This window comes from Felis catus, chromosome B4 (assembly GCF_018350175.1).
Source record: "Felis catus isolate Fca126 chromosome B4, F.catus_Fca126_mat1.0, whole genome shotgun sequence".
Classification (NCBI taxonomy): Eukaryota; Metazoa; Chordata; class Mammalia; order Carnivora; family Felidae; genus Felis; species Felis catus.
In genome coordinates, this window is record NC_058374.1 from 64,797,016 (window position 1) to 64,822,630 (window position 25,615).

At 38.9% G+C, this 25,615-nt stretch overlaps 1 protein-coding gene across 13 annotated transcripts in view; it reads left to right on the forward strand.

Annotated features, from left to right (window-relative positions):
* The window catches only part of FGD4 (FYVE, RhoGEF and PH domain containing 4), a 245,031-nt gene that overhangs the window by 118,405 nt on the left and 101,011 nt on the right, over positions 1-25,615 (forward strand). The window contains exon 1 of one of the 13 annotated variants that reach the window (XM_019834797.3): positions 2,535-3,657. The exons of the other annotated variants lie outside the window; for them this stretch is intronic. Coding sequence (XP_019690356.2) covers positions 3,576-3,657 — 82 coding nt within the window. The 5' untranslated portion in view covers positions 2,535-3,575. Of the gene's footprint in view, positions 1-2,534; positions 3,658-25,615 lie in introns of those variants that run through there. 13 annotated transcript variants of the gene reach the window in all.

A 25,615-nucleotide genomic window follows, 5' to 3' on the forward strand; every position in this document is an offset into this window, starting at 1 on the left:
AAAAATTGTTTCAAACTGACAAAAGGGAAGTATTTTTCTTTCTCCATTCGTGAAGTTCTCTCTCTCCTTGAAATAGCTGCTTTCTCTTTTCATTCCGTCTTCAAACAGTTAGGGTTGATTGGAGGGAATTAATATTCCTTCCTGGAAGGCAGCTCTCAGATGGAGAGAAAACTAGTAGAATTTTCTGTTCTAATGGACACCTCCCTGTAGTGAGTGGCTGCTACCATAGTGTGCACTTTACAAGTTCCTTTTAAGGTTTTTAAACTGAAAAGACAGTAATAGAGCACTTCCTGCCCATACCAGTGGTTTACTTTTATTGCCAGTAAGTTGTCTAAGAAAACATTTCACATATACATAGTTACATGTTATTTGTAAAAGTTTTATCTTCGTTTAATGACTTGAAGAAATTTTCCTTTTTAAAACGTGTACCTCTAGACAGACTCTCACGTGGAAATTGAAAAGTGAAAATAGCGTGATCAATGACTCAGTAGTAAGTATTGTTTAATCTTTGCAGGTATAATAATATGGTCTTCATTTCATTTTCATCCAAAATAATGTAACTTATGTTGTAATCCAAGAGTGAGATTTAAATTTGGCTGCCTCTCCTTAGATGCTAGAACACCATTCATTCAAAAAATAAAAAAGCCTTTTTTTAGGTGTCCGGTCCCTACCTCCTTTCTGATCTATCCTCTGATAATCATATTCACTCTCTCTGTTCTTTCTTGCTTATAAAATAGGGAGCTAATTTTACTGGTCGGAAATATATTTTTAAAGGTTTTCTCCCTGATTTAAATACATTTTCTGACTTGTCCACTACCACAGTACCTATTAAGCCCTGTTTAGATCAGGTCCTTCTATGATTTTTTCCGCTCTGCTAATTGACCAGGGTTCTGTAGTTGGTTGGTCCTATTTTGAAGCAGCAGAGGGAAAATGCCTATGAGGAGAAACATAGTGTTGGCCATGGAGGTTGGTTGTTCTACATGGTAGTTATTAAGACCTGTCCTGGAGAAAACCACTCGTTCTCCCCTTAGAGAATGAATATAGACAAGATTTTTTTTTTAATAATTAAAAAAAAAACCACTAAGTCATTGTGGCCTTCTCCATATCATTGTGTATCATCTGTTACTTCTTAGACTCAGGCCAAAAACCTTGCTCTTCTTTAAATTTTTTTTAATGTTTATTTTTGGAGAGAGAAAGAGAACATAGCAGGGGAGGGGCACAGAGAGAGGGAAACACAGAATCCAAAGCAGGCTCCAGGCTCCGAGCTGTCAGCACAGAGCCCAACGCGGGGCTTGAACTCATGAATGGAGAGATCATGACGTGAGCCAAAGTCGGACACGTAACTGACTAAGCCACCCAGGCACCCCCAAAAACATTAGTCTTTGTTCAGTCTTTTTCTCTTCCATCTAATCTGTCAACAAATCCTGCTTCAAGAGACTTCAAACTGACCATGTCTTAATATGTCCACTGCTGCTACCCTGCTTCAAGCCACTCAAGTTTTCTTTGGATTATTCCAATAGCTTCCTACCTGCCCTTGACTCCTTAGAGTTTGTTCTGCACCCAGCAGCCTGAATGCTTCTTTAAAAATGGAAAACAGATCATGGTCTCTCCTCTGCTCACAACCCTTGAGTGGATTCCCAATTCTGTCAGGGACGATATACAAGGTCCTGCCTCTCCTGACCCTAGCTTCTACCCTGTTAACTCTGACCTCGATGCTAAACGTGCTCCCTGCTCATTCTTATCTATCCATGTTGTCTTTCTGATTTCTCCCTGAACACTTCTGTGCTCCTACATTAGGGCTTTTGTAGTTTTATCTTTTCCCTTGGAATGTTAATCCCCCAAATATTTGTGTGCCTCACTCTCTTTGGGTCCACTCATTGTCACCCGACTGGGGAAACCTTCCTTGAACTACCTTGCCCAACAGCTCTCTGTCTTCTTTACCCAGCTTTGTTTTCCTCATAGCACTTTATGCCAACTAGCATTTATGTAATATATTTTGTTGTTGTTTTGTGGTTCACTGCTATATCCCTAGAGCCTAGAACAGTGACTGATAGATACTGGGTGCTTCGTTAATATGTGTTATATGAATGAGTATTTTTCTAATATTCATAACCTTTTCTGTTAGGAAATTTAGAGCTAAATGAGCAGGGATACAGAGAAGTCAATAAATTATACATATTTGTCATGTTTTTCATTTATTCCCCTCAGTTCTCTTTCATAGAGTAAATATTGTGCTAATTAGTTTCTGGTCTTCCTTGTTGAGCAGAATCTGAGTAATGAGTGTCTTTCTGTTGGAAGACTGGAGGCCAAGCTGATAACAGTTTATAAAGAACTGAGAACAGCGGCGCCTGGGTGGCTTAGTTGGTTAAGCGTCTGACTTCGGCTCAGGTCATGATCTTGCGGTTCGTGAGTTCAAGCCTCGCGTCAGGCTCTGTGCTGACAGCTCAGAGCCTGGAGCCTGTTTTGGATTCTGTGTCTCCCTCTCTCTCTCTGACCCTCCCCCGTTCATGTTCTGTCTCTCTCTGTCTCAAAAATAAATAAATGTTAAAAAAAAATTAAAAAAAAAACCTGAGAACAAAGGGGGTGACACTGAAGTCATGGATGGGCTCAATAAATGGTTTTGGATTATGAATTATAGGGCTGTGTTGCAGGAGAGAAAACAGATGGGAGAGGTTTTGGGGTGTGAGAGCAGGAAATTTGGGGAACTGTCTGCATGGAGAAAATTATGGCAAGATGAAAATAAAATGTTTAAGATGTTTTGTTACATATTAAGGGTATACTTTCCCCTCTTTGTTTTTCTTGGGTTTTTTCCTCCTGCCTTTAAAGGCATTTAAGTTTGAAACTCTCCTATAGAAGGAAAGAAGGAAAAGAAAGAAGATAGAATAAAATGTAACAATCTAGAAATGTTTCCTCTAAATAAATTCTTACAAAGCTTGAAAACCAGTTCATGGATTAAAGTGTGTGAATTATTTATGTGTTTATACGTTATACAATTTCTTTCCAAATCCATCTGGATAATTGGAAATTGACCCACATTTAAAAATCTATAACAAGCAGTTAAGTTCTATGAATGATGATTTGCTATATGATAATATATTTATCAGAGTAATAATGATGATACATTGTTAGATCACGTGACTTCTTAGAAATAGGAAATCTACTTAGAGTGTAATAAGAAGTACATAAAGCTTGAAAATGATTATTTTCGTTACTCTGTAAATGTCAGCCCCCCAATGACTATTGAACTGGTGAAGTTACCAATTTATGTAGAATATCATCAGTTTTTCTCTTTTAACATTGCCCAATAAATTTTTTTCTTGATTTATTTCTATCAGAATTGCTAATTTAGAGCAGAAAATAGCAAAATAGTGAATGAAGATATTGAGCAAAGAGATATTTTTTTATATTTCTTTAGTCTAAAATTCACTAACTTATTTAAGTACAGGATAGTGATAAGGAGACATGCTTAGAGATGAGGAATGTAACTGTCCAGTGGTCCGCCTTCATCCATGGTTTCACAAGCAGATGATCCTTCTTCTGATGTGCTGTCAGAAGGTCACTAGTAGCCTCACAGTATGTTACAATGCCTGCGTCATTCTCCTCGCTTCATCTCCTCGCACAGGCATCTTATCATCCCACATCATCACAAGAAGAAAGGTGAGTGTGGGACAAGATAGTTTGAGAGACTGAGCGAGCACACTCGCAGAACTGTTATTACAATATGTTATAATTATTTTATTAATATTGCTAATCGCTTATTGTGCCTAATTTATAAAATAAACTTTATCTTAGGTATGTATGTATGGGAAAAAGAGTAAATATAAGATTCAGTACCACTTATGGTTTCAGGTATCCACTAGGGGTCTTCACATATATGTAGAATGAAAGAATATGATTATGTTCCAGGAATGGAGAAGGTGGGAATGTGGCTGCAGCATTAGGCTGTGTGTGGCTGTGAATAGACGTGCAGCCTTTACAAGTAGGCTGATGTCTGATGGTGAAATCTTTTATGCAAATTAGAATTTTTGCTACAGGTCTTGTAGTCCCATTAAAGGATATTAAGCAAGAGCAGTAATGAGACTGGTTTCATCATGGAATGAATAAAAGAAACTTTTTCTTTGTGGGAGCACTCCTATTAGACATAACTAAACATGAATTATATAATGCAGTTTTAAAATTCAGAATTAGAAAAGTGGTTATATTTGATGAATTGGCTTATTTTTCTTCCTAACTTCCTCTGTGAGCCAAAAAAAAAAAAAAAAAAAAAAGGAAATAATAGAAAAGCTAGATGGAATATTTGCTTTTTAAGTTTTGCGTGACTGAAACAATCCCCCACACTGTTAGAAGCTGAACACACAATGCTATTGTACTCCTGGTCTAGAACCCAGCCAGGGAAAAATATGATGCCGCAAGGCCTGCTGGTCTGATTACACAGCAGGGAGTAAGGAAAGCAAATATCTAACTTGGTAAGCTGTTAAATATTAAATTTTCAGTAAAATGGGCTTTATATTAATGTTTGTCTTAAAAGAAAGGGTATCGAAATGAAAAGGTGGGTTGGGACTGATAAGAGACTGTCTCCAAGGTCACCGACCTTGTCAGGTTTTTTTAAAAATTGCCACTCTTCAAATAGAAGTACTGAGGTCCACATCTATCTACCTGTGACCTGAAACTAAGCAATGACACTAAAGGAGAAAAAAATGTCTTTATAAAGGTAAGCAACTTTCTCACGGTCACAAAGTAAATAATAATGTCAAAACCTTGCCCTTTTACTAAGCCACCCTGTTTTCTCTGAGGAAAAAAAAAAATGCACTTCCATATAAACGTTAGCCTTGCTTCCCACAGTAGGTTTGGCTGATGCTGGGCTATAGAGATTGTATTGGTTATGTTTAAATAAGTGGCTTTCAGGGTGAAGGACTGGCTGGCCCTGAGGAACTTTTCCTACTTGGTAGAGTTCGTTTTATCCATGACTGCCAGGAAGCTAAACCCAGGTTTGCAAAGTGAATGAACAGTGTCGGTAACTGCAAAACAAAGTGTAAGAAGACAGTGGGCTGGGAAGTAGAAGTCTGCCAGTAATTTTATGTGATTTAGTGTGAAGTAGGCAGATAGATGCTTGCAGATACTGGCTAGTAGAGAGTGTCAGGCTGGAATGTTTTAGCTGCTGGGAATCGGGTTCAGAGAAATCAAGTTCAGAAAAGCAGGTGCAAAATTAATGAAAATCAGCAAAGTCAGGAAGGATTTGGTTATGAAAAGGATCTATTTTGTGTATGTGTCAGGAGACGCAGTAGTCAGTTCTTGGTTGCTTGTGATTAAGATAATTAACAGTTCTGTTCGGTCTTAGCAACATCTTTGTCAAACCTTACAAAACTTTGGCCAGTTTGATTTTCTTCTCTCTGGATCTGCAGATAAATTTATTGTGAATAAATGGAAAATAGTTTGGCATTGGGTTGAAGGAAGAGGAAAAGCCAAGATTCTGGTTAATTTATAAACCAGACGTCTTGAATAAATGAGTTGGCTATAGCTCTTAGAAAAAAACAACTTTATTTTGCCCTTCAAGTTCTTTTCTTACATCTGTTTTTATTTCTTTCAGAGTTTATGAAGTCAATAAAATTTTTAAATTTTATTGTTTTAGAAGCTTCCTTTCATAGCAGAACTTTCCTTACTTGGCCAGGAATAATGTCCCTCTTTTGAATTCTCAAGGCTTCTAACTGATAGCTTTTCATATACACCATTGTTTTTGTTTTTGTTTTGTTTTGTTTTTCAGCAGTGGATTCTAAAATCAGATAATCTTACTTTATCTACCACAAGGTGAAGAGGGCCTCATTCTTGAGATATAAATTTTGGCTGTGACTTAGATAGGAGCTAATCGATGTTGTGAGCCTAAATTGTTTCTATTAAAATTTCACTAGGTCTTCATGGTACTCCTGTTTTATGATATAATTTTGGTGGAACTTCAGCTTAACAGCTTAACATTTAAAGATTCATTTCATACAGCTTCCACTGCAAATACTAATTTGATCCATGCCTGTTATGACACAACCTTGACTGCACGTTGGAATCACTTTAAAACGCGGATACCTGGGTCCCAGGTACTCCAGGTCCCCGGATACTCTAGGTCCCTAGAGATTATGATTTCATTGACCCAGAATTCTGCGCAGGTATTGCAGGTGTTTTGTTGTTGTTGTTTTTAAAGTTCCACAGTGATTTGTGGTTGAGAATTATTGACCAAGAGCATGACCTATTGGCTTATTGGTTCATATGCACGAGATAGCAGGGGAAGATAATTTTTACTAAAAAGAATTAGGGAGGTAAGTGAATTAATAGCATACCAGGCATCGGGGATTAAGATCGATAAGAAAGTAAAGATCATACTCTGTAACACTGTTAGTTTACTCCTGAGTCATCTGTAAGCCCAGATGTGGTAGATACTATGTAAGATCAGCTGTGCCGTGATGCTGTTAATGACTTTCCTGAAACCTAGTGGTTTTTACTTGTCCAAGGTCACATTGCTAGCTGGGGACAGAGCCAAGACTGGTTCTGGAAAATTATAATATTAACATAGTGCTATAGTAGTAATAGTGTTTATATAGCATTTCACCATTAATCCATGGTTTGTTGACTTGATTATTTAGGTCAAGGTCTGCAAACCTTTCCTGCAGAGGGCCACATCACAAATAGATTTTGGGCTTTGTGGGACATAGGATTTCTGCCATACCTACTCAGTTCTGCCAATTTAGTGAAAAGCATCATGCACAATATATAAAAGAATGAGTGTGGCTATATTCCAGTGAAACTTCATTGACACAAATAAATGGTGGGCCAGATAAGCCCTGTGAGCTATAAATTGCAGACCTTGAATCAGGTATGTTTTAACCTTCCCACTGAGAGACTCATGGGCTGTAGCTTGCAGTCTCCTGATTGAGGGGCATTTTAAACTTCCTTTGAACTTAAGAGCAAGATGAGGATCTTAGTGATCCTAAACACTGATCACTACACTGGCACTTACTGTTCCTGTTTTGATGCCCTCTCTTGCAAGGTACTAAGTACATGCTTATTGAATTAGCACATACGTGCAACTTTTAACATGTTTTCTCTCATCTTCAACCAACCTGTATAACCAGTCTTGCAGTAGGGGGAAAAGTTGCACGTATGCCAGCTATGGAGAAGAAATGCACTTCAGTTCTTTGAAGTCTGTGGCAGGCTATAATTGCTGGGTCTGGCAGAATTCTTGAAGTAAATAGAGATCTGAGTTGCTCTGAGGACATTTATTATCTTAATTTCTTAGAGCAGATTCTAAGGCTTTATTTCTAAAAAAATTTTTTAAACTTGGTTTTTGTAATAACTAGGGTGTTTAGTGATTAAAGAGTATGTTTGGTTTCTCAGAACAATATTTCAATTCATTTGGATTTAAGATCACTACAGCGCTCATATGTGGTGAGTGGAGTGTTTGGCAAAACAGAGCAAATACTGGAAATAGTGTTCCGGATCATGAGCCCATTTGCAGTGCAAAATGTAAATGGGCCTGACCCCAGTTGTAGTGGAAAGAGCACTGCCCTTGGAATCCAAACCCCTCATGTGACTCTTGGCTTTATCATCATTTACCAACCTTACTATAACACGCAGATCTCTGTCCTACATACTTCTGTTGATGATGAAAGTGAAATGTGGTAGGACCTATGTGAAAGTGCCTTATGAGGTCTTTCCTGGCCTCTCCTTGTAGAGTCTGGGTCAGGTATAGCAGGAGCCACAGTGCAGCCCTGAACCATAGCACTGGACTGTCATGGAGGGAACCTGAGAGATAGGCCCACTGGTCTCCAAAGAGAATGGTTAAGAGTATATAATGGAGAGGCTTTATTGACGTCAGCAGAGGAAGGAGATGAAAAATGTCAAGAAGTGAAGGGCAAGTGAGGAGGTCAAACAGGGAAGAGGCAGAGAAGACTGGAACTGTGTCTTGATCTATTTAGTTACCCCAAATCAAAATTCTTACCTCATATTTCCTTTTTTTTAAATGTTTATTTTTTTATTTGAGAGAGAGAAGGAGGAAAGGAGGGAGGAGCATAGAGTGAGGGAAAGAGAATCCCAAGCAGGTTCCACGCTGACAGCATGGAGCCTGACGCTGGGCTTGATGTCATGAACTGTGAGATTATGACTTGAGCTGAAATCAAGAGTCAGACACTTAACTGACTGAGCCACCCAGGCACCCCTTACCTAGTATTTCTTAAGTAGGATTTTTTAATCCCTTGGGTATTTTGAAGCTACTGGCTGCAGTGTTGGCTGAAATAGAGGCACAGGATCAAGGCACATAGCCATAATATAACAGATGTAATCACTTGATCATGTGCTGAGTGAAGCCAAAGAATTATGAGCCGGAGTGCCTGTCCAGAGGATACTGACAAACTCCATGTAGATATGACCTCTGACACCAGCCTAGTCACTTACCACCACCTCCATGTATCACCACCCCCATTTACCACCTTCATAATGAACACAACAGTGCCTGCCTGCCTGCCTTTATCTCACAGGATTCTTGACAGGAGCAAATGAAATAATGCATATAAAGTGCTTCACATACTGCATACTTGGCTCAGAATAAACCACGTTGTTAAGTTTTATTACTACTACTATTGCTAACAGAAAGAACAGTAGTATTACAAGCAGATTTGTTATATACTGTGTAAGTTTTAAAGCATTACGAAATTCCAAGTTATGATTGTTAATATTTTTGTGACAAAATGTATGTTCCTGAAGAGTGTATCTTGTAGCATCAATATATCCCTGTCTGAAGCTATGCCTTGCGCTGCATTTATACAAATGCCTCTTGGTGTTTAGAGAACAAATCAGTTGAGAAAAGGCCAATTTGAAAACTAGTTTCTTTCCAGGGAGCATAACCTTTTCTAATTCCCTGTTGGTGTATGGGTTGTAAGTCTTGAGGAAGAAGTCAAGCTTCCTGTCAAATGTACTGATCAAGATTTGCCTGATCTTGGGGTGTGACCCTGGGGACATCACAGAGCAAATGAGTAGTTGGATCTGTTTGTGACTCAGCAGAATTAAAGGCCAGTAATGTGCTTTTACATTCAGGGGTCTTAGGATACTTTTCTCAATGACATAAAACTGCCCACAGTATTCTACACATGGCTGTTCTCTGCATGGTTAATTATTGTAATACTTTAATCCTATTTTATAACCACTTTAAAGGGGAGGAAAAGTCCCTTTGCAGAGTTTTCTGTGTTTGCTAAGTTGTATGCCTTCAAGTCTGCTAAAATGTGGGATTTTGCAGGGGAGGGGAGGATGGGGGGTGGAGAGAAAATGGACTGGCAGAATTCCAGAGTTGTGATCTCACTGGGGCTCATCCAGGAGGTACTCCAGTTTGAGACTCCACGTGCAGGACTCAAGCAATCAGAGCCTTGTCCCTAGCGCTGCTTTTGTGGTCAGCACACTGTGGGAGAGTGCACCTTCAGAGCTGGGAGCAGCAGCATCACCTCCCAGAGCCGAGGACAGGTTGCAGTTTCAGCTCAGTTTGAGTCAGGGTCACGAAGGCAGCCAAAATGATGGCAACGTCAGGAAGAGATGCCAGTAATGGAGATGGGAAAGTGGGGGGAATAACCAGGGGTATAGCTGTCAGAACGAAGGAGTCCCTAGGACAACTTTTCCCAAAACGTGTTCCAAGACACGTTAGCTCCACGGGATGTTGACCTGTCATCGATAATGACGAGTTTTCCTGGACATATACTGGGTTCAAAGTCAAACGGGTTTTGGGTTTTTTTTTGTTTTTTTTTTTTTTGTTTTTACTGTAGGGCTTTTTGTAGCCCATAATATGCCCACTGGCATCATGAGGATACAAGGTAAAGCTGTAAAATTTGGCAGGTCACAAATATTTCACACAGAGTCGTTGTCCATTTGTGATGGTGGTAGTGGGGGATGGAGTGGATTGGGGTAGTGGGGGAGGGGGATGAGAGTTCCTGTTGCCAGAGTGGAGTTTCCCAGAACACATTGCAGGAAAAGTTGCCCTAGGACGTATGGTATGTGCTATGAAGATTGCTGTGGTTTTTTGCCTGGGTTCTTTAGTGGACTGCTTGAACCCTGTGGAGTCCTGAAGGAACTGGCAAACACCCAAAAGCATTCTTCAGGCTCTCAATAAGTGCTTTTTCTTCTCCCTCTAGCCTAATCACTTGACTGATATTTGTTACTGCTATTAATAAATTAAAGAAATTAGTCCTTCTTATAGAAAGAAGGATCAGTGGTTTAACCCATAATTACTGAGACCAAAGACAACAAAAAATAGGTCATAGCTTCTGTACAGTTGGCTCTGCCTTAGGCAAATAGACTCCCCCCCCCCACCTTAACAGGCAATGAAATGGTATTTTTTAAAAGGTATCAAAGGGAATACATTTGAAAATGTTAACAATGAGTTTGAAAAATGAGGCAGATGGAGTGTTTAGGGATGGCTGAACCTAATGAATACCAGGGCTTGCTATTCATTCTGGACACTCTGACAGGCTCCTGAAACTTAACACACACAACTGTATTCTTGCATTCTTACTTAAAAGGAAAGGCAGTGTTTCCTTGTCACATTAGCCAGGAGCCTAAGCAAGCTTTTACTCCTCTCTTTTCCTCCCTTCTTCGGCCAGCCCCTACCGATGCTTTCCTCAGTATGTCTCATAGGCTCTCCTCTCCTCTTTGGTCCCTGCCATGGCCATCGTGCAGGCTCTTAGCTGGTGCACAGACTGGTGCAGCCGCTTCTTGTTGCCGTTAGCAAGGGCCCTGGGGAAGCAGGGGAAGGTGAGCATTCCAGACACCTATGGAATTGTGCATATCTCTATTTTAGTTTATTATTTCAGTTTATTTATTTATTTTGAGAGAGAGAGAGAGAGCACGCGCGCATGAGCAGGGGGAGGGACAGAGAGAAAGGGAGAGAGAGAATCTCAAGCAGGCTATGTGCTGAAGCATGGAGCCCAACGAGGGGTTCGATCTCACAAACTGTGAGATCATGACCTGAGCTGACATCAAGAGTTGGATGCTTAACCAACTGAGCCACCCAAGTGCCCCTCTCTTTTCTCTTTTACATCTTGAATTACATGAGGGTAAGGATTACAGTTTATTTGTCCGCCTGTCACCAGTAATTAGCAGCTTCCAGGGCCCTTTTAATTAGGGAGTTTTCACTCAGTACATTAACATAGAGACAGATAAAACAAAGAATGAAATAAAGTGGTAACTTGATAGGTTTTGTTATTCTCTTTGCAGTTGCTTCTTAGATATTTTCATTGCTTACAGAACAGCTTGTACTTTGGAGGCATAAAGATGAGACCTGTTAAAATTAAAAACTGAATTTCTTTAAGGGGTCATACACACAAACATGCTCTTCAGAAAATGATTCATTGTCAAAACAGCAATTGTGATTAGTGGAAATGGAGGAAAATTTGAAAAGGTTTATGGAGTCTAGGACATATATTTACAATCATGGTAAAGGTGAAAGATAATGATTAAATCGTTGGGGATTAAAATTATCTGCCGTAAATTCTCCACATCAAATGTCAGACATCATTTTATCATTACTAATGCTGTTGTTACCTTTATTGAATAGAGATTCATGTTTGTAGTTGGTCATATAGTTATAAGCAAATTATTGTACTAATTTGCAAGAGAATCATTATTTGGCAAGAATTTATCCCAGTTTATTGGGAATCCCTGAAAGACGTGGAGGGATTGGGCACTGAAGCACATGAAGATGCAGAGAAAGTAAGCCAGTATGAAAAAATGCTGGGCAGTAAATCAAAAGCTAAGCAGTGGTCAGGGCAAAGACAGGCTAGGCAGGCAGACAAGGAGTGTTAAGGGCCTTAGGAAGCTCGAGGGAGGAGAGAGATAAAGGATCTGGTCCTCTGATCCACTACCTTGATATCCTATCACGCAGAGTACTGAAGGGGAGGAAGAAATTTTCTTCTGTCTGGGATTCGTCTAGCTGGACTAAGAATTAAATTTATGTAAGATGGATTATCAGGAGAAAAGGCCCAACTTTTACACATGTGTACAGAGGCCCAATAATAAAATTGAGACTTAAAGAAATTACCAAAGCGGGCAGTTTTTATACTTTTTAGACAAAGAAACTGTAGAGCTGTGAGGAATTGACTGGACAAAGAAAACTTTAGAATTCCTTACTAATTGAAGCTCCCAAGAATTTGGGCTGATGTAGTAGATTAGTAAGAAATAAAAGGGGTTGTGGGGCACCTGGGTGACTCAGTCAGTTGAGCGTCCAATTTTAGCTCAGGTCATGATCTCATGGTTTGGGAGTTTGAGCCCCACATCGGGTTCTGTGCTAACAGCTTAGAGCCTGGAGTCTGCTTTGAATTCTGTGTCTCCCTCTCTCTGCCCCTCCCTCACACGTGTTCTGTCTCTTTCTCGAAAATAAATAAACATTAAAAAAACTATTTTAATACAAAAAAAAAAAAGAAAAGGGGTTATTTATGCAGCCTTCTCGGCTCTAAATTCCCTATCTCTGGTAATAAAGACACCTCTAACTCCTGGTACAGGGACATAGCCTGGTACTTTCGACATAGCAGATATTTTTTTCTGCTTTCAGGAGGACAGAGTAGGATCTGAATGTCTTTGCACAGGCTGTCTGTTAAGTAATTTTTATTTACAATAATCAGTATGCCAAAGTTTTGGCACAACAGGAATGCAGGGTGTTTAGATGAATCTAGGGCCCACTTTAATCCATCTGCTTACCCTTTGCAGTAGAAAGAAGGAGCTAAGAAATGGGTGTTATTGTACATTGAAAACAGTTTATCAGATGAAGCACAGCGGGCTGGGGACCTCTTCCAACTCTGGATGGTGTCAGCTAGAACCACCCTCTCCAAGTAGGCAAAAAAAAAAAAACCACCCCACATGTAATTGATTGTGGTTTCTCTTTACTCCCACCTTCCGCTCTAGTCATGGCTGCAGACACAGAATAATCTTTGTGCTTTAAATAGCCAGAGCTTGCTACAATCTTGACCAATATTCTTATTTGAATATAATCAAAAAGTGAACATCAGACCATGGTTTTAGGGGTGGAAGAGCTACCTCCAGCTCCCTTCCTGATGCAGAAAGTTGCTGGAGGAAGTTCAGTCTCCAAGATAATACCATGCCAAGGCTCCGCAGAACTGCGCCAGCTCCAATCCGGAAGTCATCACGGAATGTGTACTTTCGCACTGCTGTGCAGGGATTCATGGAACCTAACAAATGGTCACACTGAAAAGGGAAACAGATTCCTAGGCCGACATTTAAACTGGGGTGATAAAATGTAGTCAGCTACATAACAGGCACTATAGGCATGGGCCTCAGCTGTGATCTACTCAGTACTGGAATTTCGACAAGCTTATGTGGTTTTGTTTCAGTTACTCTAACAGAATTCTAACTTTTAAGGGACCACAAAGCATTCTTTAGAAATGTTATCCTTTTGGGGTGCCTGGGTGGCTCAGTCAGTTAAGTGTCCCACTTTGTCTCAGGTTATGATCTCACGGTTCGTGAGTTTGAGTCCCATGTCAGGCTCTGTGCTGACAGCTCACACCCTGGAGCCTGCTTTGGATTCTGTATCTCCCTCTTTCTCTGCCCCCTCCTGCTTGCATTCTGTCTCTCTCTCTGTGTTTCAAAAATAAATAAACATACGGGGCGCCTGGGTGGCGCAGTCGGTTAAGCGTCCGACTTCAGCCAGGTCACGATCTCGCGGTCCGGGAGTTCGAGCCCCGCGTCGGGCTCTGGGCTGATGGCTCAGAGCCTGGAGCCTGTTTCCGATTCTGTGTCTCTCTCTCTCTCTGCCCCTCCCCCGTTCATGCTCTGTCTCTCTCTGTCCCAAAAATAAAAATAAACAAACAAACAAATAAATAAATAAATAAACATTAAAAAAAAAGTTATCCTTTTCTTTCCTTATACACGGGAGAAAAAAATCGATAAATAATTATGGAGCATGTTTCAGAAACATAAAGTATTTCTATTTTGAAAACAAATTATGTTTGTGTTTTTAGAGGCTATACATTTCTCTGATCTCATTGCATACATGCAATGTTGCATTTGCTTAAGAAAAATACAGTGGTCACAATTGCCTTTTTACACATATTACACATTTTATCTGTGCACATCCAGCTATGGGGCCTTGAAAAATATCGAATATCTGCAGTTTCTACCTTCAAGACTTAGTTTGAATTCATATTGCTTTTGAACTTTAAAGACCTCAGGCAATCTGCCTTTTCTGGCAATTATAAAATTCTATAATTTTAGGTAGCATCATCATAAGTCTGAAACATTGGCAGCCTACGGTGCATTTTAGCGACTCAAGTAAATGAAAATAAAATTACAGATTATGATGGGTGGAAACATTTGAGTCGATTACTGGGATTTTTAGCTGCTGCTGTTTTTATCAAGACATCTGGATAGTTCCACAATTCCAGATGTTTAGAAGTCTGCTGCTGGGTTGTGGAAAGATTACTTGTGTAAAAATTTTTCCTAGGTATTTAGAATTTGGTTGTTTTTGTTTATTTGTTGGTTGGTTTTTTTTTAGAATGTTAATTTTATTTCATTTAAATTTTTTTTTTATTTTTGAGGGGGGCGGTGCAGAGAGGGGGAGACATAGGATCCAAAGCAGGCTCTCATGAACCGTGAGATGGTGACCTGCGCTGAAGTCTGATGCTTAACCGACTGGGCCACTCAGGCGCCCCGGTATTTAGAATTTGTGTAGAAATGACCTTCAATGTTTAAAAGTTGAGATAAGAATGGAAATGTTTCGAATTTTGCATGGGCTCTAAAACAGCTATGTATCTACTTATTGTTGGAATTTAGAAAATATCTCTCTTGAATTAGAAACTAAGAATGTAAGCAAATGAAGAGAAACTTGCCTCAGGTCTCGAGAGCTCATTTGTTCAAAACTATTTATTGAGCATCTATTGTGTGGCAGGTGATGTTCCTGGGATACATCCGAACAAATGTCAGTGCCTTCTCACAGCTTACAGTCTAAGCAGGAGACACAGACAATAAACAGACAAAATAAATGTTGTACTGATTTAATTTAATTTAATTTAATTGAAGTATAATTGATATATAACAATATATTAGTTTCAGGTGTACAATATGAGGACTGAACATTTGTATACATTACAAAATGATCACCACAGTTAGTCTAGTTACCATACCTCACCAAAGTTACAGCTTTTTTCTTGTGATGAGAACTTTTGAGATTTACTTTCTTATCTTCAAGTTTGCAATACATTATTGCCTGTAGTCACCGTGCTGTACCATTGGATTCCCATGACTTCTTTTAGAGCTGAAGTTTGTACCTCTTGAATCTCTTTACCCTTTTATCCCACCCTGTTCTCTGTATCTTTGAATTTTGTTTGTTCAAGTATTTTGTTTATTAGATTCCACAGATAAGTGAAGTCATATGGTATCTGTCTTTGTCTGACTCATTTCATTTAGTGTAATACCCTCAAGGTCCATCCATGTTGTCACAAATGGCAAGATTTCATTTTTTTAAATAACAATTAGTATGCCATTCAAGTAGGTTGCTTTTTAAATTTTTGTTGATGGTTTCCTTCACTGTGCAGAAGCCTTTAATTTGATGTAGTCCTATTTGTTTATTTTAGCTTTTGTTGCCACTGCCTTTGGTGTCAGATCCAAAAAACAAAACTGAATACAACCCAAAAAAGCCTAAATGTTGCTAAGACCTATGTCAAGGAGCTTACCACCTATGTTTTCTTTCAGGAGTTTTATAGTTTCAGGTCTTTAATCCACTTTGAGTTCATTTTAGCATATGGTATAAGAAAGTGGTTCGATTTCATTCTTTTGCATGTGGCTGTCTAGTTTTCCCAAGACCATTTACTGAAGAGGCTGTCCTTCCTCATTCTTGGTTCCATTGTAATAAATTAATTGACAGTATATGTATGAGTTGAGTGTTGGGCTTTCCGTGCCATCCAATTGATCCATGTGTTTTGTTTCTATGCAATACCATCCTGTTATGATTCTTAGAGCTTTGTAATATACTTTGAAATCAGGGAAGGGGATGCCTCCATTTTTGTTCTTTTTCAAGATGGTTTTGACATCTTCAGGATCTCTTTTGGTTCCATACAAATTTTAGAATTGGTTGTTCTTTCTTTCTTTTAAGTTCATTTATTTATTTTGAGGCAGGGGACAGAGAGCGAATCCCAAGCAGGCTCCACACCATTGGTACAGAGCCAGATGAGGGACTCAGACTCACAAACCATGAGCACACGACCTGAGCTGAAATCAAGAGTCAGATGCTTAACAACTGAGCCACCCAGGCACCCCGATTGTTCTGTGAGAAATACCATTGTAATTTTGATAGGAATTGCATTGAATCTGTAGATTATTTGGGGTAGAATGGACATTTTAACTATTAATTTGCTTAATCTACAAACACAGAATAACTTTCCATCTATTTGTGTCTTTTTCAGTTTCTTTCATCAGTGCTTTATAGTTTTCAGTGAACAAGTCTTTCACTTCCTTGGTTAAGCTTACTACTATTTTATTTTTTGATGCAATTGTAAATGGGATTGTTTTCTTAGTTTTTCTGTAGTTTGGTGTTGCCATATAAAAGTATAACAGATTTTTGTGTATTAACTTGTTTATTCTAACAGTTTTGGGGAAGCTGTCAGGGTTTTATGTATATGAAATCATGTTTCCAAATAGTGACAGTTTTACTTCTTCCTTTCCAATTTGGATGTCTTATTTCTTTTTCCTGCCTAATTCCTCTGGCTAGGACTTCCAATACCGTGTTCAATAAAACTGGCAAGATTGGACATATGTGTCTTGTACCTGATCTTAAAGAAAAGCTTTTTTAACTTTTCTGCATTGAGTATGATGTTACTTCTGGGCTTGTCATATACAGCCTTTATTCTATTGAGATACGTTCCATCTATACCCACTTTGTTGATAGTTTTTATCATAAATAGATGTTGAATTTTGTTAAATGCCTTTTCTGTATCTATTAAGATTATCACGGTGACTTTAGCTTTCATTTTGTTATGTGCTATATCGCATTATCACATTGATTGTTTTGCAGGTGTTGAACCATCCTTGCATCCCTGGATATATCCCACTTGATTATGATGTATGATCCTTTTAATGTATTGTTGAATTCAGTTTGCTATCATTTTTGTTGGGGATTTTTGCGTCTCTGTTCATCAGGGATATTAGCCAAGTGTGTGTGTGTGTGTGTGTGTGTGTGTGTGTGTGTGTGTGTGTGTTGTCATTGTCTGGTTTTGGTATCAGGGTTATGCTGGCCTCATAATGAGTTTGGGAATGTTTTCTCTTTGGCTTATGACTTTATTCTCTTATGACTTTCTATAGTATTATGCTTAGATTTCCTTTTTCATTATCTTTTGTATGTCTGCTGTAGGTTTTGGCTTTGTGGTTGCCATGATGTTCACATATAACAGTCCATTTTAAATTGATAAGAAGTTAGGTTTGTGAATGCATTCTAAAACCACATTTTTAGTCCCTGCCCCCCATGTTTATATTTCTAATGTCCCATTTTACATCTTTTTATTTTGTGTATCCCTTAACTAATCATTATAGCTATCATTATTTTCACTACTTTTGCCTTTTAAACTCATACTAGCCTTATAAATGATTAATCCACTACCTTTACCATATTTACCTATACTGGTGAGGTTTTTATTCTTTTCTTCTTACTAATTAGTGTACTTTCTTTTCAGCTTAAAGTTCCTTTAACATATTTAGTACGGCCAATTTAGTGGTGGTGAACTCTGTTAGCTTTTGTTTGTCTGAAAGCTCTTTATCTCTCCTTAAATCCTGAATAGAGTTTTCTTGGTTGGAAGTTTTTTCCTTTCAGCAGTTTGAGTATATGATGCCACTCCCTTCTAGCCTGTAAACTGTCTGCTGAGAAATCTGCTAATAGTCTTATGGGTGTTCCTGTATATATAACAAGTTATATTTTCTCTTGCTGTGCTGCTTTTAAGATTCTTTATTTAACTTTTGACATTTTAATTATAATGTGTCTTTGTGTGGGTCTCTTTGGGCTTGTTTTTTTTTTATTTTTTTTTTTATTTTTTTTTATTTTTTTTATTTTTTTGGCAGGGGGGAATTCTTTGAGCTTTCTAGATCCAGATGTCTATTTTCTTCCCCAGGTTAGGGAAGTTTTCAGGCATTATTTCTTCAGGAAAGTTTTCTGACCCTTTCTCTCTCCTCTGGAACATCTATAATGAGAATGCTAATCTGCTTGTTGTTCCATAAGTTTCTTGAGCTATCTTCAATTTTTAAAGTTTTTCTTTTTGCTGCTCTGTTTGGGTGAGGTTTCATTGCTCTGTCTTCCAGATCACTGATTCTTTCTTCTGTTTCATCTACTTTGCTGTTGAACCTCTCTGGTGTATTTTTCAGTTCTGTGATTGTTATTTGTTATTCTTCAGATCTATGACTTCTGTTTGCTGCTTATATTTTGAACTCTGTTTTAAAGTTCTAATGTGTTTATCCATGGCCATTACTTTGAACTCTTTATCAGGTAAATCACTTCTCTCTTTTTTATTAAGTGGTTTGGGGGGGGGGAGGGGCATATCTTATACTTTCATTTGGAACATATTCCTTTGTCTTCCCATTTTGCTTGACTCTTTTCATTTCTGTGTATTAGGTGAAACACCTATCTCTCTCAGTCTTGGATGAGTGGCCTGTATAGATGATGAACTTTATTGGTAACCATACCCTTTGTTATCTCTCAAAATTTTGTGATTGCCTAAGCAATGTGATTTATTCCTGATAGGCTACAGTTGTTGAGGGAGTCACTAGCCTTTTGAGTCTCACAGAATGTGGGATCTCAGTCAGCCCCAGTTTCAAGCTAATTGAAAACTTAACCCTCAGGCAGCAGCTTTTAAGATATGCAAATATATACAGTCCTGCGGGACCATAATCCTAAACCCTGCTGGCCTCCAGACCAGGCAATGTGGTCATTTCTGGGAGGAACAGGTGCGCTATGGCAAGGCCAAGGGAGGACAAAAAGGTAATGTTCCCTGGCCTACATTCCCTGAGAGGATGGCGTGTCCTTTAGGTATGTAGTACCCATCCAACTGAAGCTCCAGGACAAGTAAATAATCCTTTTTCACACAAGGTTGTGTTTTGGACTGCTATCTCTGCAGTGTTCTAGAGGTAGTAGCCCACCAAGAACTATCACTCCGGACCTGCTAGGACCAGAAACACAATCATCTCTGGCACCAGAGCCAGGTGCTCAAGGGGCATCCCTGTGTGGGGTGTACCTACCTGTTCTAAGCAGGTTTGAGGGGAGTACAAAAATGGCACCCACCAGTGCATCTGTCCTTAGAGAGAGTCCTAACAACCCTTTGGCAGATACTCTAAGATTACCAAGTGAATCTCATTCATATATGGTCTAGGTGCTTTTCAAACTGCTGCTTTTGTGCTGGGTCCCAGGGTGAGTGAGTCTGCAGGCAAGCTCTTTAAGAGTGGAATCTCCATTTCCTATAGCTCTATGTTCTTCTGGATGTAAGCCCTGTTGTTTTTCAAAGCCACTTAACTTTGAAAGCTCCTCATCTCTCTGGTGTAGGTCCCAAGGATTGAAGTGCCTGATGTGAGGCACATCATGTTGCTCCACAAGGAGAAACTCCGTGTTTGTGACATCCTTCCCAGTTGTGAGTTGCCACAACAGGGGAAGGGTGTTTGGTGAGACCCATCTTTGCTTCTCCTTCCTGTATTGATGTGGTCTAATTATCCGTTACTGTAGAGGAGATGTTCAGCTAGTTTTCAGGTCTTTTTCAGGGGGAGTTATTTCACAGTTGGCTGTAAATTTGTTGTGTGGGAGATGAGTTCAGGTCTTCCTATGCTGACATCTTAAACTGCCTTCCTCAGTAATGTGGGCTTTTAGAAGGTGATAAGTGCTATGGGGGAAAAAAACTGTACAGCTAATAAGAGTAGCAGTTACACTAAAGAGAATGGTCAGTATAGTACATATTGACAAAAAAAATTGAGCCAAAATATGAAGAAGACAAAGCAATTAACCAGCAATTATCATGGCGGGGAAAGCATTGCAGCAGAGAGTAGCTAGACCAAAGGTGTACTTGGCCTGTTTGAAGAACAGCATGGAACCAGTATGACTGTCATAGAATGAGCAAGGGGGCAATACTAGCAATGAGGTCAGTGGTAAAGGGACTGAGACCAGATCATGTAGTGCTTGTCAGCCCTTTTAAGGAGATGCATTTTTATCCTGTGTGAGATATAGAGCCATTGGAGAATTTTTAGCATAGCAGTGATATGATCTGATTTGGTTTTTAAAAGGGATCTCTCGCTGGTCCTGTTTGAAAGTATGACTATACTGGGGAAAAGGGTAGGTGTAGGGAGACCAGGTTGGAGGGTCTTGCTCTCATCCAATTGAAGTTTATGGTAAGTTAGGCCAGAATAGTAGCCTTGGAATGGTGATGGTAGGTGGTGGAGTTGGCAGAATTTCTTGATGGATAAGATGTTGAACAAGAGAGAAAAAGAGGACTTGAGAATGCTTCCAAGCTTTTTGGCCTAAGCAAAGGTGAAACTGCCATTAGCTGATGTGGAGAAGACTGTGAAGACAGTGGTTTGGGGTGAGTGTTGAGAGGTGAGGATGTCAGATTTGGGTATGTGGAGTGTGAGCTAGCTCTTAGACACACTAGAGATGTGAAGTAGGCAACTTGAATGTATTAATATTTCTTCACCTTTTCTTTGTTCAGCAAGTGATAAACTTTTTAAATTAAAAGCTTTTAAAATTATTTTTAAAAAATACATAAAATTTACCACCTTAACCATTGTAAGCATACACTTCGTTGGCATTAAGTGCAATGATACCATGGCCACCATCCAGCCACAGAACTCTTCATCTTATAATGAAGCACTGTACTCATTAAATAGTAACTTTCCAGGGCACCTGTGTGGCTTAGTAGGTTAAGCGTCTGACTTCGGCTTAGGTCATGATTTCACGGTTTGTAAGTTTGAGCCCTGCATCAGGCTCTGTGCTGACAGCTCAGAGCCTGGAGCCTGCTTCGGATTCTTTGTCTCCTTCTCCATCTCTGCCCCTCCCTGCTTGTATTCCGTCTCTCCCTGCCTCTCAAAAATAAATACTTTTTAAAAATTTAAATAGTAACTTCCATTCTCCCATCTCCTCAACCCCTGGCAACCACCAGACTACTTTCTGTCTGATTTTGACTATGTAACTCAGATATGTGGAACCAGACAGTATTTGTGTTTTTTAAACTAATTTATTTCACTTAGCATAATAGCTTCAAGATATCCATGTTGTGGCATGTATCAGGATTTCCTTCCTTTTTAAGAGTGAATAATACTCCATTGCATGTATATTTGTCCATCTGTCAATGAGTTGCTTCCATACTTTAGCTATTAGAATAATCTTGCTGTGAACATAGGTGTGGAAACATAAAGGATATGTTTTTAAACAATCTTTAATACACATATTTGGTAACTTTCATAGATTTTTTCCTATTCATTCTCTCTTCCTACTCTCAGTTCCTGAAATTAAGTTTGCCATGTTACTGACATCCCTCTCTAATGCATTTAGGCACGTGTGTGTGTGTGTGTGTGTGTGTGTGTGTGTGTGTGTAAGTTTATTTATTTTGGGGCCACCTGGATGGCTCAGTTGGTTAAGCTTCTGACTTCGGCTTGGGTCATGATCTCGCATTTCACGAGTTCAAGGCCCTCATTGGGCTCTGCACTGGTGGTGTAGAGCCTGCTTGGAATTCTCTCTCTCCCTTTCCACCCCTCTCTCTGCCCCTTCTCCACTTGCGTTCTCTCTCTTTCTCTCAAAAAAAATAAAATGAGAGAGAGAGAGAGAATATGAGTGGGGGAGGGACAGAGAGACAGGAAGAGAGAGAATCCCAAGCAGCTCTGTGCTGTCAGTGCAGAGCCTGATGTGGGGCTCAGACTCACGAACTTAGGGGATCATGACCTGAACTGAAACTGAGAGTCAGATGCTTAACCGACTGAGCACCTAGGTGCCCCCGTATCTTAATTTTTAATGGGGATCCTACTATACATATTTTTCTATAATATTTGTCTTTTATTTAATAATAAATACTAATTAGAGATCTTCCCAATCTTACTTTTCTTTTTCTGTTTTTAACAACTATGTATATTTTCCATAATGTTGCGTTGACTATTCATGTACATATACTTTTACACATTCAGGACTATTTCCGTACATTAAATTCCTAGAGGTAGAATTCCTAGGTCCAAGGAAATTTCTGAAACTGTTGATCATATTTTCTTTTCTAAGATCCTTTGTGGTTTGCTTATCATTTTTCTGGAGAGTTTATTATGGAGCTCCAGAAGTTTGGGAAACAAATAGTTTTCTAAAATAAATTTCCTAACAGTGAATTTGTTCCCCTTGGCAAAAGAGTTGTAAACCATGAGTTTTATTTAAAAAAATAAATAAATAAAAACCGAAAAAACTAGTTGATCTCTTAAACTAGGCATTTTAGGTAACACATGGGAGATAATGACTCTTCCTCGAACTAATGGGACAAATGGGGAGTTTTTGAAAGGATAATAGGAAAACACTGTTGAAAAACGTCTTATGGGGTGCTTGGGTGGCTCAGTTGGTTAAGCATCTGACTCTTGATTTTGGCTCAGGTCATGATCTCTCATTTCATGAGTCTGAGCCCTATGTCAGGCTCTGTGCTGACAGAACTCGGAGCCTGCTTGGAATTCTTTCTCTCTCTGCCCCTCCCCTGCTCACGCTCACGAGCTCTCTCTCTCTGTCTCTTTTTCTCTCGCTCTCTCTCTGTTTCTCTCAAAATAAATTTTTAAAAAAGTCTTATAATATTTTCCAGTGGAGAAACCTGGCAGACACTTTCCCAGGGACCAAAGTTAATATCAAATGTGATAGTCACATTGATAACATGCAGTGATGTAATACCGTTTACAGATGGGCACATTGCCTCTGTGATGTCCTGCCCTCAAACCCATAAACCCGATGTAATCATGAGACAACATTAGAGAAATTCAGTTTGAGGGGCATTGTACAAAACACTTGACTGTTACTCTTCAAAAGTGCTAATGCTCTACAAAACCAGCAAAGACTGAGTAACTCAGGTTGGGGTGCAGTAAGGAAACAATGAAAACTAAATGCAATGTGATATTTTGGATCAGATCCTGTAACAGAAAGGGTATTAGTGGAAAAATTTGTCGTTATAAGACTTGTTTTTATAAATGTGTTGTAATAGATGCTAACTTTAGGAACCTGAGTGTAGCTCCCTGTAAATCTAAGAATATTTCAAATTAAGTTTTTTTGAGGTATCTCTTCATTCTGTATAGTGTACTCCTAAAAAATTTGTTTTCCCTGTAAAACTGCTTCTGTCCTCTTAAATCCAAGAGATCCTCTTGTCTCAAGGAGTGAAGTCCATGGAGCTTTTACGGACTAGAGATTTGGTGCAGTTGGAAGAGATGTTATGAATGGTTGAGGCCGTGTAGACATGGCCATAGCAAAGTCATAACAATGTGGTCTGCGGGCATGAGTGGTACTATGGCAAGAGATCAGGCATGAAGAATCAGAGAACTGAGTGGACTTTGCTTTGGAATGGATAGCCAAAGAGTAAGATGTGAAAAAGCCACTCAAGAATGATTTGGCAAAGTATAACAGCTTAGAACAAAATTTTGCAAACGGGAGACAAAGTCACCCTAACTAGTCATTATCTGCCACTCACAAGTATGATACAAAAGAAGACAGATAAACTTAAGCTGTAGTGGCAACCTCTCCAGTTGGAACAGGGAGCCTTATGCAAAGATGAGGCTGGATTGAGAATATCTGAAGCCTTTTGCAGTTAGCCTATGTCTAGACATTCCTTACAGAAGATATGACCCAGCAAGCGTAAATTAGTAACCCAAAGAGGAATGCAAAATGGGTAGGACCAGTGGTTGAAACTGGATTACCAATACTCAGGAGGAGACATTATTTAAATAGGACACTTTCCCCCCCCGCACTAACATAACGTAAACTAGTTGTATCTGTGCCCAAGATTAACTGTTTGGTCACCTTCTTGGTAAATTGGAATCTAAAAGTTGATATAAAATTTCTTGAATGGGTGGACCACCTGGTTACAATTTTGGTTTCAGTTCTGTATTGTGCAATTGGCACCCAAATAAGAACTGTCTCCAAATGTGAGTAGGCTGAGTGCGTCATAGACACTCAAAAGTCTTCTTTTGTATTGCTATTCCAAAGTGTCAGAAGATGAGCAATTTAATAAAATGGTCCTTTTTTATGGCACGTTTTCTTTACCATGATGTGTCTGACTTAGAGCAGTGGTCAGCAAACTTTTCCTGTAAGGGGCCAGACTGTAAATATTTTTGGCTTTGCAGCCACAACTAGTCTCTGTTGCCTATTTGTCATTGCCCTTTTTTCCCCCCTTAACCCTTTAAAAATGTGTTTTCTGTGTCTTTAACCATATTTTCATACTTTGTGATAGTGGCTGAAGTTTGTAGACTGGTATTAAACAATGATCTAAAATCAAGTTTCTGGCTGTAGATTTTTTGCCACTGGCAAAAAAAAAATGTTATAAACGTGACTTTAATGGATTTATAAGAAAATAGAATATGTAGCTGATCTCTTACTGCAGGCATTTTGGCACATTCGTGGGAAATCTTCTCTAATAAATATGACACCTGCATAAAACACATCATGCCCTGAAAGTTTGCTCTCAGGAAATTGCCTAGTTTTTAATTTCAAGTTATTATTTATTCAAGACATTTTTTGTTTCTAAATAGGCTAATTATTAAAGTGGTGTCATCTTTTAATATGTAACAGTGTTGATCTATTTTTCAAAGATTCAGTATACTCCCGTTTTCTCATTTAACCCATTAACTGCCTTCTTTTTATAGATTTGTTGCTATAGATCACATTCTTTCAGTGCCTCATTTTACAGTTGCGTTATAGTTTCTGCCTCTGATTTGGAGCTAAGCTCAGGCTTTTCACTCTTTTGTCCCAAGGCCACACTTCCAGACCCCAGAAGGTGGGCTTTAGAACCACCAAACCATCCTTGAGATCCTTGAGATGTGGCACCAACATCCCAATGCTCCTAAAAGACTAAGTGGTTGGATGTCATGCTACAGATTTTAGAGATAGACTTTGCCTACTTCACCCAGTTCTTCTAAAAAAGTAGATAGGCTCACACATTTAAAGATTCAACCTTTTATTTCTTCTGTTCACAACTGCAGTAATATGCTGTCAAATAATCTCTAGATCTTGCATTCAAAGCCTTCTGTTTGGCTAAAGAACGTTTAATCCAGCCAGCAGCTCATTTTAGCAGAAGGGTGTCTGATGAAAACCCACTTAATTTGTTTCAGCACTGGGTCTCTAAAACTTCTTGACAATACTTAAAACTGTTAATATCTTCTAAAACTTATTTTACCAAGAGAAATTTCAAGGAGAATGCAGAAAATAAAGCAGTAGTATGTGCAGATTTTAATCAATACTGTTTAATAATCAATTGAAATAAAAGGGAATTTTTTTACTCAGTAAAAAGTTGATTGGGTTTTATTAGCTTTTCTTGTTTTGAATAATTAAGGCTTTTTATCTCTCCTAGTTTTCTTTTTAGTTATTTGGATTCTGTAAAAATGAAACTCTGTTTTTAAACCAATG